Source organism: Podarcis melisellensis (genome assembly GCF_964234715.1).
Source record: "Podarcis melisellensis genome assembly, chromosome: 1".
NCBI lineage: Eukaryota > Metazoa > Chordata > Lepidosauria > Squamata > Lacertidae > Podarcis > Podarcis melisellensis.
In genome coordinates, this window is record NC_138528.1 from 96,579,555 (window position 1) to 96,600,327 (window position 20,773).

General features: G+C 41.6%; 1 protein-coding gene and 1 long non-coding RNA gene across 12 annotated transcripts in view; one reads left to right on the top strand and one right to left on the bottom strand.

The window, feature by feature from the left end:
• THSD7B (thrombospondin type 1 domain containing 7B) overlaps positions 1–13,558 on the top strand; it is a 528,234-nt gene extending 514,676 nt beyond the window's left edge. For 9 of the 10 annotated variants that reach the window (XM_081928487.1, XM_081928486.1, XM_081928485.1 and 6 more), the window contains 8 exons: positions 615–760; positions 2,023–2,182; positions 3,803–3,976; positions 4,682–4,777; positions 6,365–6,447; positions 8,658–8,850; positions 9,715–9,802; positions 12,404–13,558. In XM_081928487.1, coding sequence (XP_081784613.1) covers positions 615–760; positions 2,023–2,182; positions 3,803–3,976; positions 4,682–4,777; positions 6,365–6,447; positions 8,658–8,850; positions 9,715–9,802; positions 12,404–12,485 — 1,022 coding nt within the window. In that variant the 3' untranslated portion in view covers positions 12,486–13,558. Of the gene's footprint in view, positions 1–614; positions 761–2,022; positions 2,234–3,802; positions 3,977–4,681; positions 4,778–6,364; positions 6,448–8,657; positions 8,851–9,714; positions 9,803–10,430; positions 10,525–12,403 lie in introns of those variants that run through there. The other variant, XM_081928482.1, reaches the window with a different exon arrangement.
• Positions 13,559–14,118: 560 nt separating this feature from the next.
• The window catches only part of LOC309380327, a 107,752-nt gene continuing 101,097 nt past the window's right edge, over positions 14,119–20,773 (bottom strand). For both annotated transcript variants that reach the window (XR_014172834.1, XR_014172835.1), the window contains 2 exons: positions 16,172–16,257; positions 14,119–14,192 (listed from right to left, as the gene is read on the bottom strand). This is a non-coding gene — a long non-coding RNA (uncharacterized lncRNA). The remainder of the gene's footprint in view (positions 14,193–16,171; positions 16,258–20,773) is intronic.

The window sequence follows — 20,773 nt, forward strand, 5'->3', positions numbered from 1 at the left end:
TTCAGACACTGAATGTTCATATGCTCTCATTAGTATAACAACACCATTGGTATTATAGCTCCAGCAATGTTCTGCAGGCCCAGGACTTTGCCTTCTTGCAGTGGTTCCCCATTAGCTTGGAGGGAGGGGGGGCTCTTCCATCCTTCTGCCCCAAAGGAAATGCCCATAGAAAATAGAACTGTAGAGTTGGAACGGACCACAAGGATCATCTAGTCCAAATGCAGAGGTTTCACTTCCATTAAAGTGCATAAGGAATTGTGTGTGTGTGTGTGTGTGTGTGTGTGTGTGTGTTGTGCTAAATACTCTCGAGTATGACATTGGGACATGCATGATCCATAGCTTGATGTGCAGTAAGGCTTCTTATTCTCTGTTAGAGGATGAAAAAGCCAGCCCTTACATGGTGATTCATAGGCAGAGTGGCAGCTGGAACCTCTTAGGAGTGGTGAGTCGGGGAGAGAATTTTGTAAGCCCCTTTGCTTCCCCAGTAATTCTCCCAGCAACAGAGGTTGCAAGGGACAGAGTTCCTATGTGATTTGAGCCACTGCAGGCAACTCTGAGAACTTCTCTAATACAGTGTATGATCAGTTTAAGAATAACCCTCTCTTCTTGTTTAGGTCAGATGCTACGTACCAGATATATAATTCTACAAGCACAAGGAGAAGGAAGACCCTGCCCAACTGAGCTCACCCAGTACAGAAGCTGTGTTGTAAAGCCCTGCTACAGCTGGGTTATTGGCGAGTGGTCCCCGTGCAAAGTCAAGGTATCTGTTGCGTGCTGGCTTATAGGAAGATCTCCTAGCATTGCCGGTAGAAAAAGTGCATAGCTGTTCTCCACATACTGCAAAACTATAAGACAACTGAATATATGCTTTTAAGGTTAGAGAGCTATGCCATTTTAATATTCCTGAAAACAGGAGGAAATTCCTATCAAATTGTGGCGAATTCATCATAAATGCTAGTAAGCAGCTGATTAAAAACTAATTTAATAGCAAATGCCAAAGGAACATACATTTCTAATAGCACTGGGATGAGTGTCATAGATCTTTTTTATAGCAGCAACCCTAGATCAAAGCATGATTTAATTTCAGTGAATTCTGCCACGAAGGAAATTGACTTTTGCACTAAGAACACTATGTAGTCTGTCTCAGTACCTCAAAAGGCCTTGAAACAGTATAGTTTAAAGCCATTGCATGAAGTGCTGAGTGTGACTTTTCTCCTTGGGGTGATTATTTTTTTTTTAATGGTCTGAAAATGTAAACGCTGACGTGAGTTGTAGAGCCTCAAAAATATATACCTCTGCTTTGTCAGCACCAGCAGCCTGCATGCCCTCTCTGCCTTCATGCCACATTCAGCTTCCACTGACTTGCCTCATGTGTTTCTCCACCCCTCTCCCCATTTATACCTCTTAGATCCTGCTTCTTCTGAAACATTTGATCCAATATATTGCCTTAACTTTAAACTGATTTTCCACACTCAACTTTTTTCATGTGGGAGAGGATGGGGTCTGCTTTGCTTTCTTCATGTCAAAATAATTGGATGATGCACAGGGGAAAACTATGGCAGAGAGAAAGTTGTGATATATGCTTAAAAGACACGTATAAAATTGTCACCATTAACATCTCTTCTGAGAAATGAACAAAGCCCCTTCCTCTCGCATATAATTTTATTAGCTCATAGAGCAATGTATGGAGCTAGGTTTTTAGTTCATCTAGGTCTTCCAGAAGTTCAAAGAGTACTTGTCTTTGTTTTTGCCTCCAGTGAAGTGACACTTTCTGAAGATCTGATGCTCAGAGTGCACTGGATACGCATTCTTTGGTAACCTAACAAATTTCTCTCAGTTGTGCGGACTGCAGGCAAATGCTGGAAATAGGAAAGGCCACATCTTCCATCTGGACATAATCTGCTCACTTTACAAATGCTCTGGGAAGCTTCCAGGAGACAGGATCTATACAGTATACTTAGCATTCATTATTAATGTAGTAAGAGCTATTTTAGTACCATAAACTTCCATTTTTTCTCTTAGGGTGGACAGTGCGGGGACGGATTCCAAGTACGGGACCTCACATGTATGATACATGATGGCTCTTTATCGGCAACATCTAAACAAGCGGAAAGTTCGTTGTGTGGAGAGCTTCCATCTAAAGATGGTGCATTGCAGCTTCCGTGTTCTGTGCCTTGCCCAGGTAAACTCTGTGGAGGACTTTGTTTTGCCCTTGTGACATTGCGCGCACACAGTCATATTCTGCAAGACAATATGACACTATAATTTGATTCACATTTGCAGCCTAATAATATGGTTATCTGCAGCCTTCCTTGATCTCCAATCCTAAACAAGACTCCTCTGGAGCAAGTCACACAGAGTCCATTTTGACTTCCAAGACAATCTCATTGTGTTCAATGGGGATTGTTCCCAGTTAAGTGTGCATAAGATTGCAGTCTTAGTCCCTTAAGAGACTGGCCTTTAAGCCAAAGTAAATATTCTTGATTTCACATATTGCCCTTTCATAATTGATGCTCTCCCATTTATAATATACTGTAAAACCTCTTCTAATTAGAGTCCCATCACATTAAGAAAGGCATTCACAATCCTGCAGTTCTTAAGAATTCTATGCAAAGCTAGAGCAATATTGTAGTTCTCTCTGTGATTCTTCCCAGGCTTCTATTAGGAACATGCACACCTTCGTTCTACATGGTTCAGCTTTACTGAATGTGTGCATAGCATACAAGTGAGCCATATGGGCATACATATCTAGAATGACTAGGTTGGATGGTCTTCTGCCATGGTATGCTTTAGCAGAGATTCCTGCATTGCAGGGGCTTGGACTAGATGACCCTTGGGATCCCTTCCAGCTTTACAATTCTATGATTCTATCACTAGTAGTGATGATAAGATTTATAAATAATGGATACATCATATGAATTATCACTACACATTGTTTTCATAACAAGTTGTGTGTACATACTCCCAAACTGTGACCCTGCACTTATGTCTAATGAGACTTATTTCAAGCTGATGTTACAACTTTTCACATGTGAGGGTTTTAGCACATGCTTAGAATTTGATTAAGCTCTTACTCTGCTTCAGTGACAAATTGCCCTTCCTTCCTGATAGCTGCATTGCAAATCAGACGTAGTTTTCCACAATCCTGGGTCTAGAGGGGCTTCCCAATCCAATACTTGCTGCTTGGCGTTGTGATTTTCACTTCTGTGAGGAGGGCATGTTCCTCAACAGTTGAATATGAGAGTCATCAGTCATGGGGGACTGAACCATCTTCAACCCAACCCAAAGGAATAGATGGTGGCGAGGCCAATAAGGGAATGCAGTGGCAGGGATGAACACATTGGGTAAAGCCCAGATCTAAGCATCCAAACAGAACCTTTCTCTATCATCCTGCAACAGCAATGACCCTGGCACTTTAATAATTTTAATGCTCATGCCACTTTGCTAGATGCAAATATCAGATCTATGCAGTAAAATGTTAACTAAAACACCATGTAGATGAATTCAAGCAAGCAAGTTATATTATCCTCTATCAGGAAAGAAGAAGAAGAAGAAAAATAGTCAAGATGTCAGCCTAACATGTATTAATTGGAAAAATGTCTCTCTGGACCTTAAAAAAGTCATTACCATGAATGGTCTAAACCTTTTAAGAATCTGATTTTGAATGATAAGAGATAGCAGAACAAGTAGTGTTACTTATTAAGTTTCAACTGGCATTGCCGTGATTTCAAGTTCAAACCTTCAGAGACATAAGTAATAGAGCTATAGAAGTTCCCTCTTTCCCCCTTCTTCTTACACACAGGTGATTGTCATTTGACAGAATGGTCAGAGTGGAGCTCTTGTGAATTAACGTGTATAGATGGCAGGAGCTTTGAGACTATGGGTCGTCAGTCTCGGTCAAGAACGTTTATAATTCAGTCTTTTGAAAACCAAGACAGCTGCCCTGAACAAGAATTGGAGACACGGCCATGCTCCGGTAGGGAATGTTTCTTGCTCAGCCTTTTCGCTGTATTTTACAGAAGCGTTCGCACTACTTTGTTATTGCTGTCAAGGCCAGCCCAAGACGCTTTGCTGCCTGAGGCAGAACAGAAAATGACACCTCCCCAAGTCAAGGTGCATAATACTCAATGCCAGTCAGGTTGTTTACACATGAGGCAGAATATCTCACCCTCCTTGACAAGAAAAATAAAAATTCCCTGCCCTTTCATGAGACCCAGAATTAGCTGCCTTAGGTGACCACCTCACTCAGCCTAAAAAGAGACCATCTCCTTATTCTTGCGTATTTGGTGTTTAATCATGCCTTGAAATTAGACTTTAAACATTCTTTTTTCTCACCCCAAAATGACCAAAAAATTTCAAGGGCCATAGCAGGTGAATGGCAGAGGGGGGAATGGGGTGGACAAAATGGGGAAACAATGAGCACAGCCAAATGCCCTCATGAGTGTCCTCTTTGCATGTTTTGGTATAATTTATTTACAGTGCAATCCCATAAACCTCTGTTTTGAAATAAGCCAATTGTGGGGCTTACTCCCAGCTAAGTGTATATAGAATTACAGCCTTAACTGTTTGCCTATTAGGAAATTTTGAATTTCATCTGAAAGAAAAACAGGATACATTGTAAATGCGTGCATACATGCTACCTTGCAAACTGATTAATGTTGCCCTGTTGTTTGGACTATAGGAGGGAAGTGCTATAATTATGTATGGAAAACGAGTCTTTGGCGAGATAATGAACGCACAGTGTGGTGCCAGCGTTCTGATGGGATGAATGTCACAGGTAGGGACATCCTCGAGTCTACTGCACACAGTCTAGAAATGTTCCAGAACTATGACTTATACAGTGATGATAATGATGACGATGTTGTTTAAGAGGAAAGGGAAATGTTCCTGTGCGTGGGATTCTCTTTGAGGGCTATTTTAGTGGTCTCTTGAGAACCAGAATTTGGAGGAACACAGTATCTATTTAACCTGAAATGTCCTTCTCTCATTTGTTCACCTAGTTTCACCCCTGCTGTATTTTAGAAATAGATTAAAACAATGGCCATTTACTTCAGCTTTTTAAAAATAGGACTCATTGTTGCTGACAGGCCATAGCTCAGCGGTAGAGCAAGTATTTTCAATACCAGCGATTCCAGGTTCAGTTTGGAACCCTTAAGAGCCACTTCAATTCAGTATATACAAGACTGAGCTGATAAGGCAGTTGTCATATTTTTATTTTAGTTGCTGTTGTTCCTATTGTTTGATTGTGATTCACTTTTTATTTTCAGCCGCTTCATGAATCCCTGTTGATTGAATCAGATTATAAATATCTTACATAAAATAATAGTTCAGCCACCTAGTGCAGGCAGGAATATGCACACACAATGACTACGACATGGAGGGATCAGCCCATCCAAATAAAGAATGATTTGAGAGCAGGTACATACATGGCAGAAAGTTGCCAGCAAGCAATTAGCTCTGGCTGACTCTGCCATTAATCTGCCCACTTGATTTCCCTGTTAATGGAATGTGCATTTAACAAATATTGTACAGAGATCAGGTTTCAAATAATAATCATTGCAACAGAACTGAAGGATAAGCGCTTAAGTTGGAATATCCATTTACACTGACAACACAATGAATGTCAGAGACAAAATGAGAATCTACAAGTAGGAATAGCTAATTCTCCATTTCTTCATCTCTGTATCATTCATTCCTTCATTCCCTAGAGCCTTCCCCCTTGTTCCTCTTAGAAATGCTTGGGGCATTCAGATTCAGTATGGATAGTGAATTGGTTTGAATTATCACCAAATTCACGAAGGGCTGAATCACATTTGCCGGCAGACTCAACATGATCTCTTTATAACCAAGTGGGAATGCCATTAGTGAGCAATGGGGGATAAAGTCACTTCAGTTCATTTCATTTAAAGGCTAATGCATCTCAGGAGTAATATCAAACAATAACTCATTTTATTTGTATGCTGCCTTTCCAAAGTGAAAGCTTACAACGTATACAAAAGTACGCAACTACAAAGTACACAGGCGTACTGAACAAATTACACATAAATAACAAGATACCAAAAAAAGTAACCTCAACAACAGCAACAGCCCTCACCCAACAACGCCCCCGAAATAACACTGCACCCAAGAGTCCGTTCAGCAGCCTTGGCTTTTGTAGCTGGAGTCAGTCAGGGCCCTGCCCTCCCAGGCCAGGTGGGAAAAGGCCTGCAGTGCAGGGAGCAGATCTTCTAGGAATTACAGAAAAATGAACACACTGGCATTTGTTTCTTTCTTTGCCAAAGGCAGTGTTGCAGCAAAGTAAAGTTTCCCCCACAGATATCACTAACTCTTTTTGAAATGTACCTCTTGACATTTGCTCTTACAGGGGGTTGTTCCGTTCAGATGCAGCCAGCTACAACCAGGCATTGCAGCCCAGCCTGTCGGAAGCCCTTTTCTTACTGCACGCAGGTAATCCAGATTGTGTACTTTACATAGTCAAAATTAACATTTGTTTACAGCTAATACATTGTGCTTAGACTTTGCAACACCCACCCACAGCCTAGAGGCATTGTTTAGTATGTGTAGGACACCACCTAGTGAGATAATCCAATAATTTAATTAGATATATAGGCACGTGGAAAAATAATGCAGAATGTATATGCATGGTGGTTTATTGTGGTTTGCCAAGCCTAGTTAACTTTGTTTCTTCTTATTTTCATTCACATGTCCAGGGAAAGTTGATTGTAATTTTAAATATAAGGCTGTGAGCCCCCCCTAAAAAAAAATTATCCCTGTCCACCAGAAAGAATATTCAGTTCATGTGCCATCAGCAGCCTGGTCCCCTCTCTGTTCAGAAGCTGTGTTATTCTTCCTCCTCCTCCAGAATTATTTGCCCAGTTACTTAGCACAGATAATAACATCCACAACAACCTATGAGGAGTAAGCCAAAAACAAAACTTCAACACAGCTAATGGTGTCTCTGGATCAGGACAGGATTGTATCGACTGCTAAGCCAAATCATGACTTTGCTCTGGGTGGCACAGCTGCAGTCTTTGCTCCAGGAACCCACAGGTTTGCTCCTTTGTGCTAAGCCATAGTTTGGTTTAACACAATGTGTAAGCCAGGTCATTGTGCCTAATGGTTGTGATTTTCTCCACCAAAGAAAAGTGCATACAGGTGACCGAGTGGCATTCCACCACAGGGCGGTAACCATGGCTTATATTCAGGCGGTGTCCCCCTGCTGGCAGAAGGCTCTGGGTTAAGAACATAAGACAAACCTGCTGAATCAGGCCAATGGTCAGTCTCATCCAGCTTCCTGTTCACCTGTTGGAAGCTTGCAAGGTGTGTGACAATGCACTGCAACCTTTGGCAATTTTCTCTCACACCCTCAGCCCCTTCCTCAAATCTACAGTGGAAGGAGGAATCACTGAAAATTGCGTTTCCATTTTGCTGATGGAAGCCTCCCCTAGATCAGTCAGCCTTCTCTCACAGGAGGGATGCCAGCTAGAACCAGTCCATGACATTCACTCATATGGCGAGGAGAATTTTGCCACACATTTGGACCCATTTATATATTCCACAAGGAATACCAGGCAGTGGGTTATTTGTGGGGTGGCGCTGTGGTCTAAACCACAGAGCCTAGGGCTTGCCAATCAGAAAGTGGTTTGAATCCCCAGGACGAGGTGAGCTCCCGTTGCTTGGTCCCTGCTCCTGCCAACCTAGCAGTTTGAAAGCACGTCAAAGTGCAAGTAGATAAATAGGTACCGCTCCGGTGGTGTTTCCGTGTGCTGCTCTGGTTTGCCAGAAGCAGTTTAGTCATGCTGGCCACATGACCCGGAAGCTGTATGCCAGCTACCTCGGCCTATAGTGCGAGATGAGCGCGCAACGCCAGAGTCGTCTGCAACTGGACCTAACGGTCAGGGGTACCTTTACCTTTACCTTTAAAGTGTAATGAAAATGTAGGATAGGTCTGGTACAAGTAGTCAGGTAGATGTTACACCTTGAAAAGTTAACATGTTGAATATCAATGCCTATAGAGTGATAGCAACCATGACTGGGAGCCATGATGTACCTGCTGTTTGGCTGAGTTTTTTTCAGACTCCACATGCAGCGGGGTATGTTTGTACATCCCTACACTTACAAACCCCGCAGGTTGGGAAGGTTAGCATTTGTATCTTTGATCTTCCAGCTACAATATGAAATGATATAGACAAGCAACAGCAGCACTGCATATGTGTGAGTTCATGCATGCCTATCTGAAATAAGTCCAATTGAATGCAAAGGGGGTTGCTCCCATGTCAGTCTGCCTAGCCTTAGGTATTTTTTACTAACTTAGCCTGTCTAACGTTGCAGGATTTTCACTGGCGTGAACTTTTTTTTTACAAAGATAGATTTTGTGATCCGTGTTTCTGTTACAATGCTTTTATCCAAACCAAGCAAAAAAGGGGCAGATCCCCCATTGCTTTACTATGATAAAAGAAACCCTTTTATCAGTTTGTACAATACTGGCAATCTGTCCTAAGCCTTTGGGATAGGTTGGGCTTTAAACTTAAACAAATACATAAACCATTTGGCATCAGGTTAACCTGTGAAAAGCCAGCAACCTCTCAGCAGAAACATCTTTTGTGGTTGAGTTTCTATGGGCTGATTTCAGTGCTGAATACGTTCTTATTACCTAGAGTGGAACCTGCGGTTGCGAGAGAGGCTATACAGAAATAATGAGATCAAATGGCTTCCTGGATTACTGCATGAAGATACCTGGTTTAGAAGATAAGAAAGCTGATGTCAAAACGAATGCTGCAAAACATAAACCCATCAACTCAAAAATGCATGATATTTTCAAAGGATGGTCCATTCAGCCTTTTAATCCAGGTAAAAAAAAGATAAAATATGGTGAGAGATATTTTTTTTAATCCACACACTATAAAAATAAAATTAGTGCAGTGGATCATGCAATTAGAAACCTTGCTGCAGGATATGCAAACTCTCATTTGCAAGTTAATTAAATGCATTGAATTCCATTTACATTACATTGTAAAATTGTGCCAAAACATCACTGCAATATTTGCAGTGTTACAGCCAATGCCATTTTTATAATTCTTACATAATTAACCAAGAAAGGTACAGTTGTCTTTAGTAGATGAGGCTGCCATACAATGAGGAAAAAAACTAGTCTAATTCCTAGATTAAAATTTTCTGCAAAACTCTTAATTGCATCTGTCAGTCACCTCCATGTTGCTTTGGGCTCTAATCACAGTGGTCCCAATCCAGGGAACTGGGAATCAAGCAGACGGCTGCACACCTGCTGCTGGGCTGATGAAGATGCCCTTTATCCCAAGATTGCTTGTCACTGTGAGCGCTGACAGTGCTGATCACCTGCCAGGCAAACAGGAGGATTCAGCATAGTCTTCTGCTCTTATTTACTTAAGAAGTAGATGATTCGGGCAGCATTGATTATGTGTTAGGTACAGGTCCACCCATGGTGCTGAATGCAGTCTCACACCCACAGACCAGAATTTGGTGAAGTTGATGTGCATAGAGAAGCTTATTTTTGTATCTAGATTGACATCTCTCATAGGAGCAACTGATCAGCATTTGTTATCTCACCATTGCATGCTACATGGATTTCTGTGTATATGCTTCCTTTTACTATATTCATAGCTAGATAATCACTTCATTTCAATGTTTAAAAGTTACAATTTGCCTCGTTTTGTTTTCTTCCCTTTTCTGATCCAGATGGAAAACTTAAAATATGGGTCTATGGAGTATCAGCGGGTGGGTTTCTCATGATAGTTTCCCTAATATTCACCTCATACCTTGTTTGGTAAGTATTCTGTCTACTTATTCTTTTCTTTGTTTTATTTTTATTGTACTTATTGCATTTATATCCCAAGGTGGTATAAATGCCTCCCCCCTTTTCTCAGGCTTTCCCCACAACAACCTTGTGAGGTAGGTTAGGCTAGGAGGCAGGGACCGGCCTAATGTCACCCAGGGAGCTTCATGACATTCTAGCCACTAGACCACACTGGCTCCTTATTTTATAGGTTTTTATCTCAATTTCAGACACTTCACTAGAACCAGGATGGATGAACTCAAATCAAGTTAATATAAATCAAAATGATAAATAACTTGCAAGGACAACACTCCAATGTCACATTGTTTTCTGCTGGATGTAATTAGGAAACAATGTGGTATTTGAGAACATTGTCACTTTTTCTTAGGATGAAGCACAAAATAATATGTATGTACAAGAGAGAACCATGTGTACTTTCAGAGCTTCATTTTATGTTGTCACTACACCCACAGGAACGGAGCTGGAAGTCATCTAGTCTTTTAGGAATCTAGACTTTGCAGGAATCACAGCTAAGAATCCCCAACAGATGGCCATCCATCCCTTGTTGAAAAACCTCAAGAGCCCACCGCCTTCTGAGGGAGTCTGTCCCGATATTGAGTAGCTCTTACCAAAACTGTTACTGGGAGGTTTAATCACATACAATTCCGAACAGAAAGGAAAAATGGAAGGCACTTTTAAAAAGCAGGATGAGCTGAAAATAAAAAGGGGATAGTGTAAGAAACAGAAGGTGGATTGCCGAGGATGAGCACCAGTGGAGGAGCAGAGCAGGCAGGAGCAAAGTGCTGTCACTTATCCCATAGCAGGGAACACAATGGAGTGCTGTTTGCCAGTCCTCTGCATGCCAAATTAATACACTTCTGCCCAACCCCAGAAAGAATTTCACAAAATAAGCAAAGCAGAAGAGGTAGGATATGACCTCATGCATATTGAGAGGGGTTCAACAGTCACTTTTATAGCTGGTATTTTTTGCAGTCCCTGTTGGTGATGACCCACTGAAATGCCACAAAATTGTGAGCGAGCTTTTGAGCCCAACAGACTAGTTGTTAAGAAAAGTGGAAGGAAATGGCTTAAACTTTAAAGCATGGAGGAGATTCATGGAGGAAAGGTTAGCAGTGCCTACTAGCCAGAATACCTATGCTCTGTCTCAGGGAAGCCCCAAGACATTTTGCTGCCTGAGGCAGAGGGTAAAATGGCATCTCCTCACAGTACAAAAGACTGGTAAGGTAAAGATAAAGGGACCCCTGACCATTAGGTCGTGGCCGCCTCTGGGGTTGCGGGGCTCATCTCACTTTATTGGCCAAGGGAGCCGGCGTACAGCTTCTGGGTCATGTGGCCATCATGACTAAGCTGCTTCTGGCCAACCAGAGCAGCACACAAAAATGTCGTTTACCTTCCCGCCGGAGCAGTACCTATTTATCTACTTGCACTGCGTGCTTTCGAACTGCTAGGTTGGCAGGAGCAGGGACCGAGCAATGGGAGCTCACCCTGTCGTGGGGATTCGAACTGTTGACCTTCTGATCGGCAAGCCTTAGACTCTGTGGTTTAACCCACAGTGCCACCCGCATCCCTACAAAAGACTGGTAGTTGGTGTTAATTCATTGCTGACAAATAGAGAGTGCCTTCCACTGCACTTGAAGACAGCAGACTAGCTTAGGGGGTATAGAGCAGGAACACATAGTTCTGTTCATTCCCTGGCTCTCAGAATCTGCCACCTGAGGCTGCTGCCTAATGGTAGAGTCAGCCATGTTTTGCCTCCACTGTCAGAGCCTCCCTCCCCCTGCCCCTCCCTTACCTGGGTTGTGCAGCAGCAATGGTGAGTTCTGGCGAGATTTGATGAGATCTTGTAGAGTGCATAAGATCTCACAAATTTCCTAATTTACATTTTGAATTGTCATTTAACAAACAAATTTAAAGCTTTTTAATGCAACTTTAGATTGTGTCCTTAGAATTTATATTTTCTGTCAACTAACAGCTGAACATTCTTTGCTCTGGAATTTGCAGACACACTTGTAGAGTTGTCAGATTTTCCATATTTTAACTGCATGGGGGAAACAGCTAGCTATAGCTGCAATATAGCATTCCAGTTTTGCATGACCCAGCCACTTTTAAGTCCAATTGATTTCAGTGCAAAAAGCTTTAGCCATGTGCTTAAATCACCCATCACAATCAATAGTGTTTAACTTTGGCTGGATCATGCCCATTGTATTATTTTACTTTAGTCCAATTAAGCTCTAATTAACAAGAGAACCTCTACTTCTTAATGGCGGCGTTGGAGGGTTTTCGGCAGGCTAAGTGCTTTTGCACTCAGCGCCTCCTTGCCCAGCTCCCATATTGCATGCCAGAGCAAGAACTAGGTACCAAGATGAACTGCGAGTGAAGCCCGTTTCTCTGGTCCCTGGGGGGAATTTACAAGGATGATTACCCTCAATTATCCTTGTTCTTCCTTCACCAACTATCTCCCGCTGTCATAGGGGCTGCCTCCATTAAGGCAGAGCTGACCTGGAAACCCACTGCATTATATTTAATTCATATTTTAAGTTTTCTAAAGAGATGTTTTCTCCCCCCTTTTAGCAAAAAGCCAAAGCAGCAGCAACATGCTCCTCCACAACCGAAGTGTCTGACCCTAGCCTACGATGGAGATGTTGACATGTGACGTGGACCGAAATCCAAATGTAGACATCAACTGCCTTAACTGCTTCCCCGCCCACCATTTTTTCCCTTTCTCGGTTTGGATCTTATTTATGTTTTTTGGAAGCATCTCTCAATTGCTGATACACATGGGCAGAATACAGTTTGCAAATGTAGCAGTTTTGCCTTTTGGTTTATCTGAAGAACATGGCACTCAAGGACCTTCTATAACTTGGCAACACTTTTCCCAAGGGGGACCTGAGAAATGCATCTTTCCTGTTTATCAATGGGAATAAGGATGGACAAGTCAATCTGCAGGCTACTACTGATTTTTACCTTTAAAAGCATGACAATCCTGGGGGGAGGAAAGGTGACATTTACTGTAAAGGACAAGTTCGACATGGCATCATTACGCACTATATTAGTGCAAGCTTCTTTATTCTTCACCTCTTTCAGCAATGAGTTTTCTAGTGTTTACATTTGAGTTACATTTGGACTGTGAAACTGATTCATACGTTTCTCAAAAATGTCTGGAATTCCCTTCGTTTTCTAAGTTCTTGAATTTCTTAGATGGGAAAACAATCTGATTTCCCTTCAGATTGAGATCAGAGGAGCAGGATAACAAGCACTGGGAAAAATTTCGCAGCACAAGACCCAGATCGCTTTATAAACCTGGTTTTTTTGAAGAGGAAGAAGAAGAAAAAACAAACTGGCAGATGTTTTGATGACTAGGAAAATGAAAGTGCTCAAATATATATTTTAAATTAGTATTAAGCCATTTAGATACATTTTTAACCATTGAAAACTGTAATTCAGTTTGTTTAATATGAATTCTGCTTTTGTATTTTAAACTTTATTATCTGGAATATTTGTAAATTCTTTTTTTTTAAAGTTTATTCTTGACCTTATTTATTATACATCTTAACACACACAAAAAGTACTGTTTGTAGAAGGCCTTGCGTTTTAAAAAGGTTTCCAAGTCTACATTCTGAACATCCTGAAGAAGATACGTGTTTGTAATAGTATATGTTGCAAGTAAGGAAGTGCCATCTTGTGGTATTGACATGTATTTATAAGCAAATAAAAAGCTAAAGAGTGTGGGAATGTTGATCCAGACACACTGCAATCTCTGTCAGTAAAAGGTTTTCTTTTTGGTCCAACAGAATGAAAATCTCCCGATAGCCTAATCATACCACATTCATGAGCCAAATGTATGAGAGAGGGATTCAAAATGGGGTCATGTTGCAATTATGTATGAAAAACCAGATTCAGTAAGTCTCAAGAGGTGAAGATGTTCTCCATTACAGGTCTGTTTCTCTGAATGAAGAACTTGTCTTTAGATGTTCTCAAAAGAGCTGCATGTATCTCTCTACTATAGCAGGTATATCCACAATTGAAAGCTACTCTTCCCCCTGCATTGGCCATACCTGTCAACTTTTCCCTTTTTTTAATGGGAAATTCCCTTATTCTGAATAGGATTCCTCACAAGAAAAGGGAAAAGTTGACAGCTAGGGCATTGGCCAATAAATAAATAAGCAGCCAACAGAAAATAATCTAGCTGTCATTACTAACTAAGTTAAAAATAGTCCAGCCACCATCCTGAATAGTTTTGGAGATTTTGGTGCCATTTCTCTGGAAAAAGAGGTGTCAGAACTCACCATGAATGCCTCTCTTGTTCTCTTATAATGGTAATGGTGCCCATCTGAGAGTTCTGAGTTTTGGTGATTTCCATCTGAAAAGAAGCCATAGATAGATATGAATTTTCTCCCTTAAGGCCAGAGCACTACAAGCAGGGATGTTGTTAGGTGGTTAAAATGACCTCACCAGCAAGCTGTTCTGGGAATTCTCCTGTCCCCGCTCAAGCCAATTTAAAGGGTATGTAGGGGAGTGCAGGGACAAAAGCCCCACTGTGCTAGCAGAAGTCCTTATGTAGGCTTCTGTGACTAGGATTAGTTTGTTGAATCCCCCCCTCCTTTTCTTTTTTTAATGGGTAGGGGAAGAGAAAGGGCAGGAGATCTCATACCCATCTCAAAAGCCTGTTGGCCACATTCTGACAAGGTCCCTGCCTACAGTGACACCTAATTTAGCACTAAGATGGTTGAAAGGTCAGTTTGCTGCCTGGCTTCTCACCAGAGCAGAAGCGACCAGCCCCACACAACTAGATGGGGAGTAAATGGCATGGCTGCCCTCATCTTAGGTTTTATTCCACTCTTGAGCTTCAACCCATGCCACAGTGACTGCTCTGACAAAGGCAGAATGAAATTCATCATAATATAATCCTTAAAAGATAGCAAAGAATTTCCTTTTGTCCATAACGGGCTCGTGGGAAGACAATTACCATTAGCTAAATTGACATCTCTATTGTTCTGAAAGAAAGGAAAGATTGGCCCATTTATAGTTAGTGCAAGCTTTGCTAAATATTTAACCAAGTTCTACAAGACTGACGTTAATTTCCCCGGAACGTAATTTTATTACCATATGTGAGTGAAGGGGCAGATTATTTTAAAAGCAATGTCATTCTATTCTAAACGGCAAGGCAGTATATCAGATATTCACAACCCGACTTTTTGGATGTATTAAAGTTGTTACCCATCAGAATGGATTAAGCTTCCGCACAATGTGGACAATTTTTGTTCCAAGTCAGTTGAGAGTCTAAGTGATCACTTTTGAATACAGTCTTTCAGTGGAGTGGTATTTGACTTTTCTTTAGCACTTATTCCAATGAAATCATTACCATGAACTCAACCTTCTTCCCAGCCACCTAAATTATAATACCATTCTAATCTTCATGCATTCAATAAAAAAGTGCATGCTTATTACATTGGGTCTACACCTGCAGGCAGAATAAGATGGGAGAATATTGAAGTGGTAGAACAGAGTGCTCAACTTTACACTGCAGGTGAGTATTATAATTTCTCAAGGTGGTAGTGTAGAACAGGCAACTTCAAATTGGGAGAAATGCCACTTTTGTTTGTTCCCACTGCTCTCAAGCTGCTTTGTCTTGCTGAGCCAAGGTGCTAGGGCTTCCATCTAAGCCAGGCATGTCCAAAGTCCATTTTGGAGGCCCAATCCAGCCCACCGGTCGGTTTAATCCAGCCCCTGTGGCAGTTTATTTCTTGGTTAAAAACATCAAAAAACCTCACAAATTACAAACCTAAAATAAGCCCAACAACAACCCTAAAAATAGCTCCGCAACTTTGGGGGGGAAATCCTAAAAAAAAAAGGTCAGCAACTTTGGTTGGGCTTATGGACAGTTGGGGCAATAATTGTATTGGCTGACCTTAATTTGTAGCAATTAATGATATTGTCTCATTATGTATTAGGTATATCTGCTTAAGAAGACTTCTTGTGCAAATGGCTCTCTCTCACTCAGTTCATAACTTAAGCACAGAATCACAGAGTTGGAAGGGACCCTGAGAATCATCTAGTATTCTACTACAACCCCCTGCAATGCAGGAATATGCAGCTGGGTCCATACAGGGAACGAACCTGCAACCTTGGCATTATCAGCACCACACTCTAACCAACTGGGCTATCCAACCATTCAAGAGCACACCCCAAATTTGCTCCTTCTTAGAGCCTTGTTGTATGGAAGTGCCACCACCACCGCCAACCAGCTCCTTGGCAGCCTTTAATATAGGAACCTTCCAGCCCATGCAATTTTTCGTTGCCCATCAAAACCCTGCTTTTCTATGGCATGTAGTTAGTTACCTGGGCTCCATTCCTCTCCTGCCTCCTGGTACTCATTTCCTTTCCCCATTTTTGCTGCTGTTCTGAACTCAGTTCCATTGAGGAGCCTAGGGAACAAACACATCACTATGTGATGCCCAGCCTCGTACAACTAAGCCTCAATTCTCTCTCTAACTTTTCTGTTTCTAAGCTTAGCTACACTGGTTCCAGTGACCCGCTCTTCTCCAACTCCTCTCATTTTTAACAATTGGGTGCCCACTTGTCTGTCTGGCATCTCTCGCCATACATTTTTCTCCATATTTGGCATGTGAGATTTCCTACCTCCATTTGCCCTCTTTCATTCTGTAACAAGCCTCCTATTAATCCAAAATCAATCAACCTGTCTGTCTTTCTGTCTGTCTGTCTTGATTCTGAACCTTGGTTTGTCCTCTAAATACTCATTTCCTAGTATGCAGTATAATATCCCCAAGGCAAACAAGACTCTAAGCTAAAGATTTCATTGCACATGTACATATTTGATACCATGCACGCACGAAATGTAAAACATCTAGTAATATCACCACAATAAGAATAAATAATGTCCCTGCAAGTAGAAAGGGGGGAAGATTATAGCCCAAGTCCAGGCCTGTGCTTTAAAAAAAATTCCAGTTTTTAAAATAGGGAAACATTCAAAAATGGGTATGAAATAGAGTGGTCCACCTCCATCACCTCAGCTCATTCTGTTGCATGTGTAGACAAGTCCTGTAACCACCCCTTGTTACTAATGGCCTCTTGAATGTGGATAAGAAATGGCATATATGAAATCTCAGTTTTGAGTAGTTATTAGTGATTATCACAGTTCTTATTTAGTTTTCCTATGTATTTTAATGCCTACAATTATATTTCAGCCAAATGCATTATACTCTCGTTTAAAAAATACGGCTGCTCCTGTATCTTGAATAATGAATTCCACTGAAGAAATGGCTACAAGCAAATATTTCCACTTTGATAAATGTACTTAGTTTTTCCAGTTAACACACTCAGTTACAGAAGAATGCAAAACTGGCTTGGGCAAAAATGTGGGTTAAAAGTTTACAGGATGACTATCCATTTGGAAAAGCTATTTGCACGGACTAGGAAGCAAAAATCAATGTTACTGTTTTTCCCCCTCCTGGTAAATACAATAACTTCAAGCAAAGAGGTACAATTATTTCTGAATTTAATACAATGGCAAAACTCCTACTTATCCCAGTAGAGTAATAATTTTCCTCTGAACGTGAGTGAGAGAGAATTCTTTAAAGTTTATTCCTAATGCAGGCATTTCACTTGTGAGGGGAGAACCATTTAATACAAATTCATTATGCTTTAATCAGCCATTAGTTCAGGCAGATGGGATGTCCAAAGGATAGTAGAAAGGGAATGCTTTTCACTTTTTCAAATTGCTCTTAAAGGCACTGCTAGGATACTGGCATTCCATCCCACTTGTGTGCGATGTGCAATCGATGGTTTGTAGGCACATCTCCTAAAGAGCCCAATTTATAGGAAAGATCTTCCATTTCAACCCAGCCCCTGCATTCTATTAGTAAAATAGCCACAGTGTTTTCTTAATGCGTGTCACAGGAGTTCAAAGAAGTTTGAATCTACACCAAGGGGAGTTTACACGTGTGTAGCTAATGCCTATTGGCAGCCAGCACACTAACAGCAAAGGCCAATGTGTTCATTTGGCATTTTGAGCCTCTGTTCGCTCAAGCCATTAAATGGCTTCCATTGATTTCAGAAGAGCTGACTCAGGGCTTGGTGACCTGCAATTTATTGCTCAGTTGCAGTTTTTTGTCTTCAGAGCTCCTCGCAGCCGTGTTAGCTAATCAATCCTCCAAACACCTCTGCGCAGTCGGTAAGTAATACAACTTAAATAATTAAGTAATTTGGATTTGCCATTTTCCACCTTTCTTTGTTTAAGAGGTGGCTGAATCAGTTAAGACAAGCGATGATGGATGACTTATAGATCCCTGGGAGAGCAAAAACGCCAACTGTAGGGGAAAGTGCCAGGGCAGATTTCCACACAAAAGCAAAGCTGGGGGGAGGCAGGGAGACATATTTGCAGATACCCAAGAGGGATGTGGAAGTGGGCCTTGTAAATTTAGATCTGAGACTGACCATGGAACCAAGCCTTCATTTCAGATTCCTGCATCAGACCACACACAGCCAGCTCCACAATGGAGTGCTCAGAAAGGAATGCAGAGTGAGTTCAAGGGAACTAAAGATTGAAAATCCTCAACCAGGCATTCATACTGCATGCCCTGCAAAGCCTTCCCACCATGTTAACCCACAGACATTGGCATGTGTATATGAAATGCAGGAGATTTGGAGATAATTTGCATTACAGTGGTACCTCGGTTTACATACGCTTCAGGTTACAGACTCTGCTAACCCAGAAATAGTGCTTCAGATTAAGAACTTTGCTTCATGATGAGAACAGAAATCATTCTCCGGCGGCGCAGCAGCAGCAGGAGTCCCCATTAGCTAAAGTGGTGCTTCAGGTTAAGAACAGTTTCAGGTTAAGTACGGACCTCCGGAACGAATTAAGTACTTAACCCGAGGTACCACTGTACTGAAATGCTGTTTCTTAACCATCAAACTATGTGTTTAAAGATCAGAACGTTGCTGAAATTTGGGAGCTGGGATAAAGAGTAACTTCGTTGTGACTTCTTCCATTCAATGAAGAGCTGAAAGTTTTATTTTTGTCAATGCCTTTCAAAAATGGCATAGTCTATGCACCTGGACTGGAGAGAGATTATATTGACAGTTCTATGATGGCTAGATGCGAGAATGTCTATTGATTTGTTGTTGCTCCTGAAGAAGCAAATGAAAGTATATATCAGATATATACCTTTTTGACTACTCCAACTCTTTCTCCCAAATCTCCAATCTTAGTCTGATGTCCCAAGTTCTCCTAGGCTTCCCTACAATGCAGACAAGGGGGCCATTGCTGTACATCAGAACTCCCTTTAACAGTCATAAAGAGGGATTTTCAGCATATGTAGATTGTGCAACACCCTATATTATTAACATTAGGCATGTAAGCAATGCTAGAATGCAACAACGAGGGGTGTGCATTGGTTATGCACATGAATAGTGAGGTGTATTGAGGTGGGGTGGTTTATTTTTGAGGGTGTGGGTCTTCCTCTTCTGTGTCAAAGCACAATGTCAATAACTTCCCCCCAGTTGGATCAGGGCTGCTACAAAGCCTTGTGTTGCTTTGTCCTTTCAGTACTTTTCTGTACCTTATAGAAAGCTTTGCATGCTTTTCTATATCTCTATGTTCCTTCGGGTCCATGGGCTTTTCAAGCAGTGAGGTCATCCAAAAGTTGCCTGTGGACGACTGAAAAAGACTAGATTTATTTATCTGTTAAAGCACAGTTGTGGATGTTTTAAAAAAGAAGAAGTTAAAAGCTTCTTTTTAAAATCCTACATCTCTCTGCTTTGACAACAAAACCCAGAGCTCTTCAGAACTCCACTCTGTGTTCTAAACATCATCATATTGTAAGGCCTGTTGTAGGACAGAAACAAGCACTGGAAAAAACACTGTGAAGCTGCAAGGTTTTAAAAAAATGTACAGCCAATAATACACACCATTTAGCCACCTCTTAATTATTTTAAGGAGGGAGAGAGACAAACCCCTGCTCTCCCTTTGCTGTAATGCAGGGACGTCCAACTCTCAATAGACTGCGATCTACTCACAGTATAAAAAAACTGGCAGTGATCTACCCAAAGTTGTGGAGCTTTTTTTAGGAAACCAAAGTTGTGGCGCTTGAGCTTTTTTTAGAAAGCCACAGTTGGGGGGGGGGTTCCTTTTTTGCTTTTTTTTTTTTTTGCTTTTTTTTGCTTTTTTGTAAGGAGCTCGCTGAGGGGCCAGAGGCCAACCAGGATCTACCAGGAGCACTCCGTGATCTACCAGCAGATCACGATCTACCTGTTGGACATGCCTGCGATGGATTATGGAACTTCCCCTGCAAAAGTGACCTGGACCCATTTGTCTGCAATTTGGGAGGCTTAATGCACTCTGGAGGGCTCTCCAAGGCCTGTACATTTCATCCACTTTGGCGAAAAGGGTTAGAGTTATAGTCATTTTTAGATTCCTAATTATAGTGAATGGAGGGACACAGAGCTTCATATTACAGTGCCACCTTGGGTTACAGACGCTTCAGGTTATAGACTCCGCTAACCCAGAAATAGTACCTCGGGTTAGGAACTTTGTTTCAGGATGAGAACAGAAATTGCACGCCGGTGGCACGGAAGCAGCGGGAGACCCTATTAGCTAAAGTGGTACCTCAGGTTAAGAACAGACCTCCAGAACGAATTAAGTTCTTAACCCGAGGTACCACTGTATACAGAGTGGCTGAGAACACAAATTAGTGATAAAAGTGGAGAGTGTATGTAGCAAATCAGAAACAAGTAAGGTTTTTTTCAAAAAAACACAGATACAGTGGTACCTCGGGTTAAGTACTTAATTCGTTCCAGAGGTCCGTTCTTAACCTGAAACTGTTCTTAACCTGAACCACCACTTTAACTAATGGGGCCTCCTGCTGCCGCCATGCCGCCAGAGCACAATTTCTGTTCTCATCCTGAAGCAAAGTTCTTAAC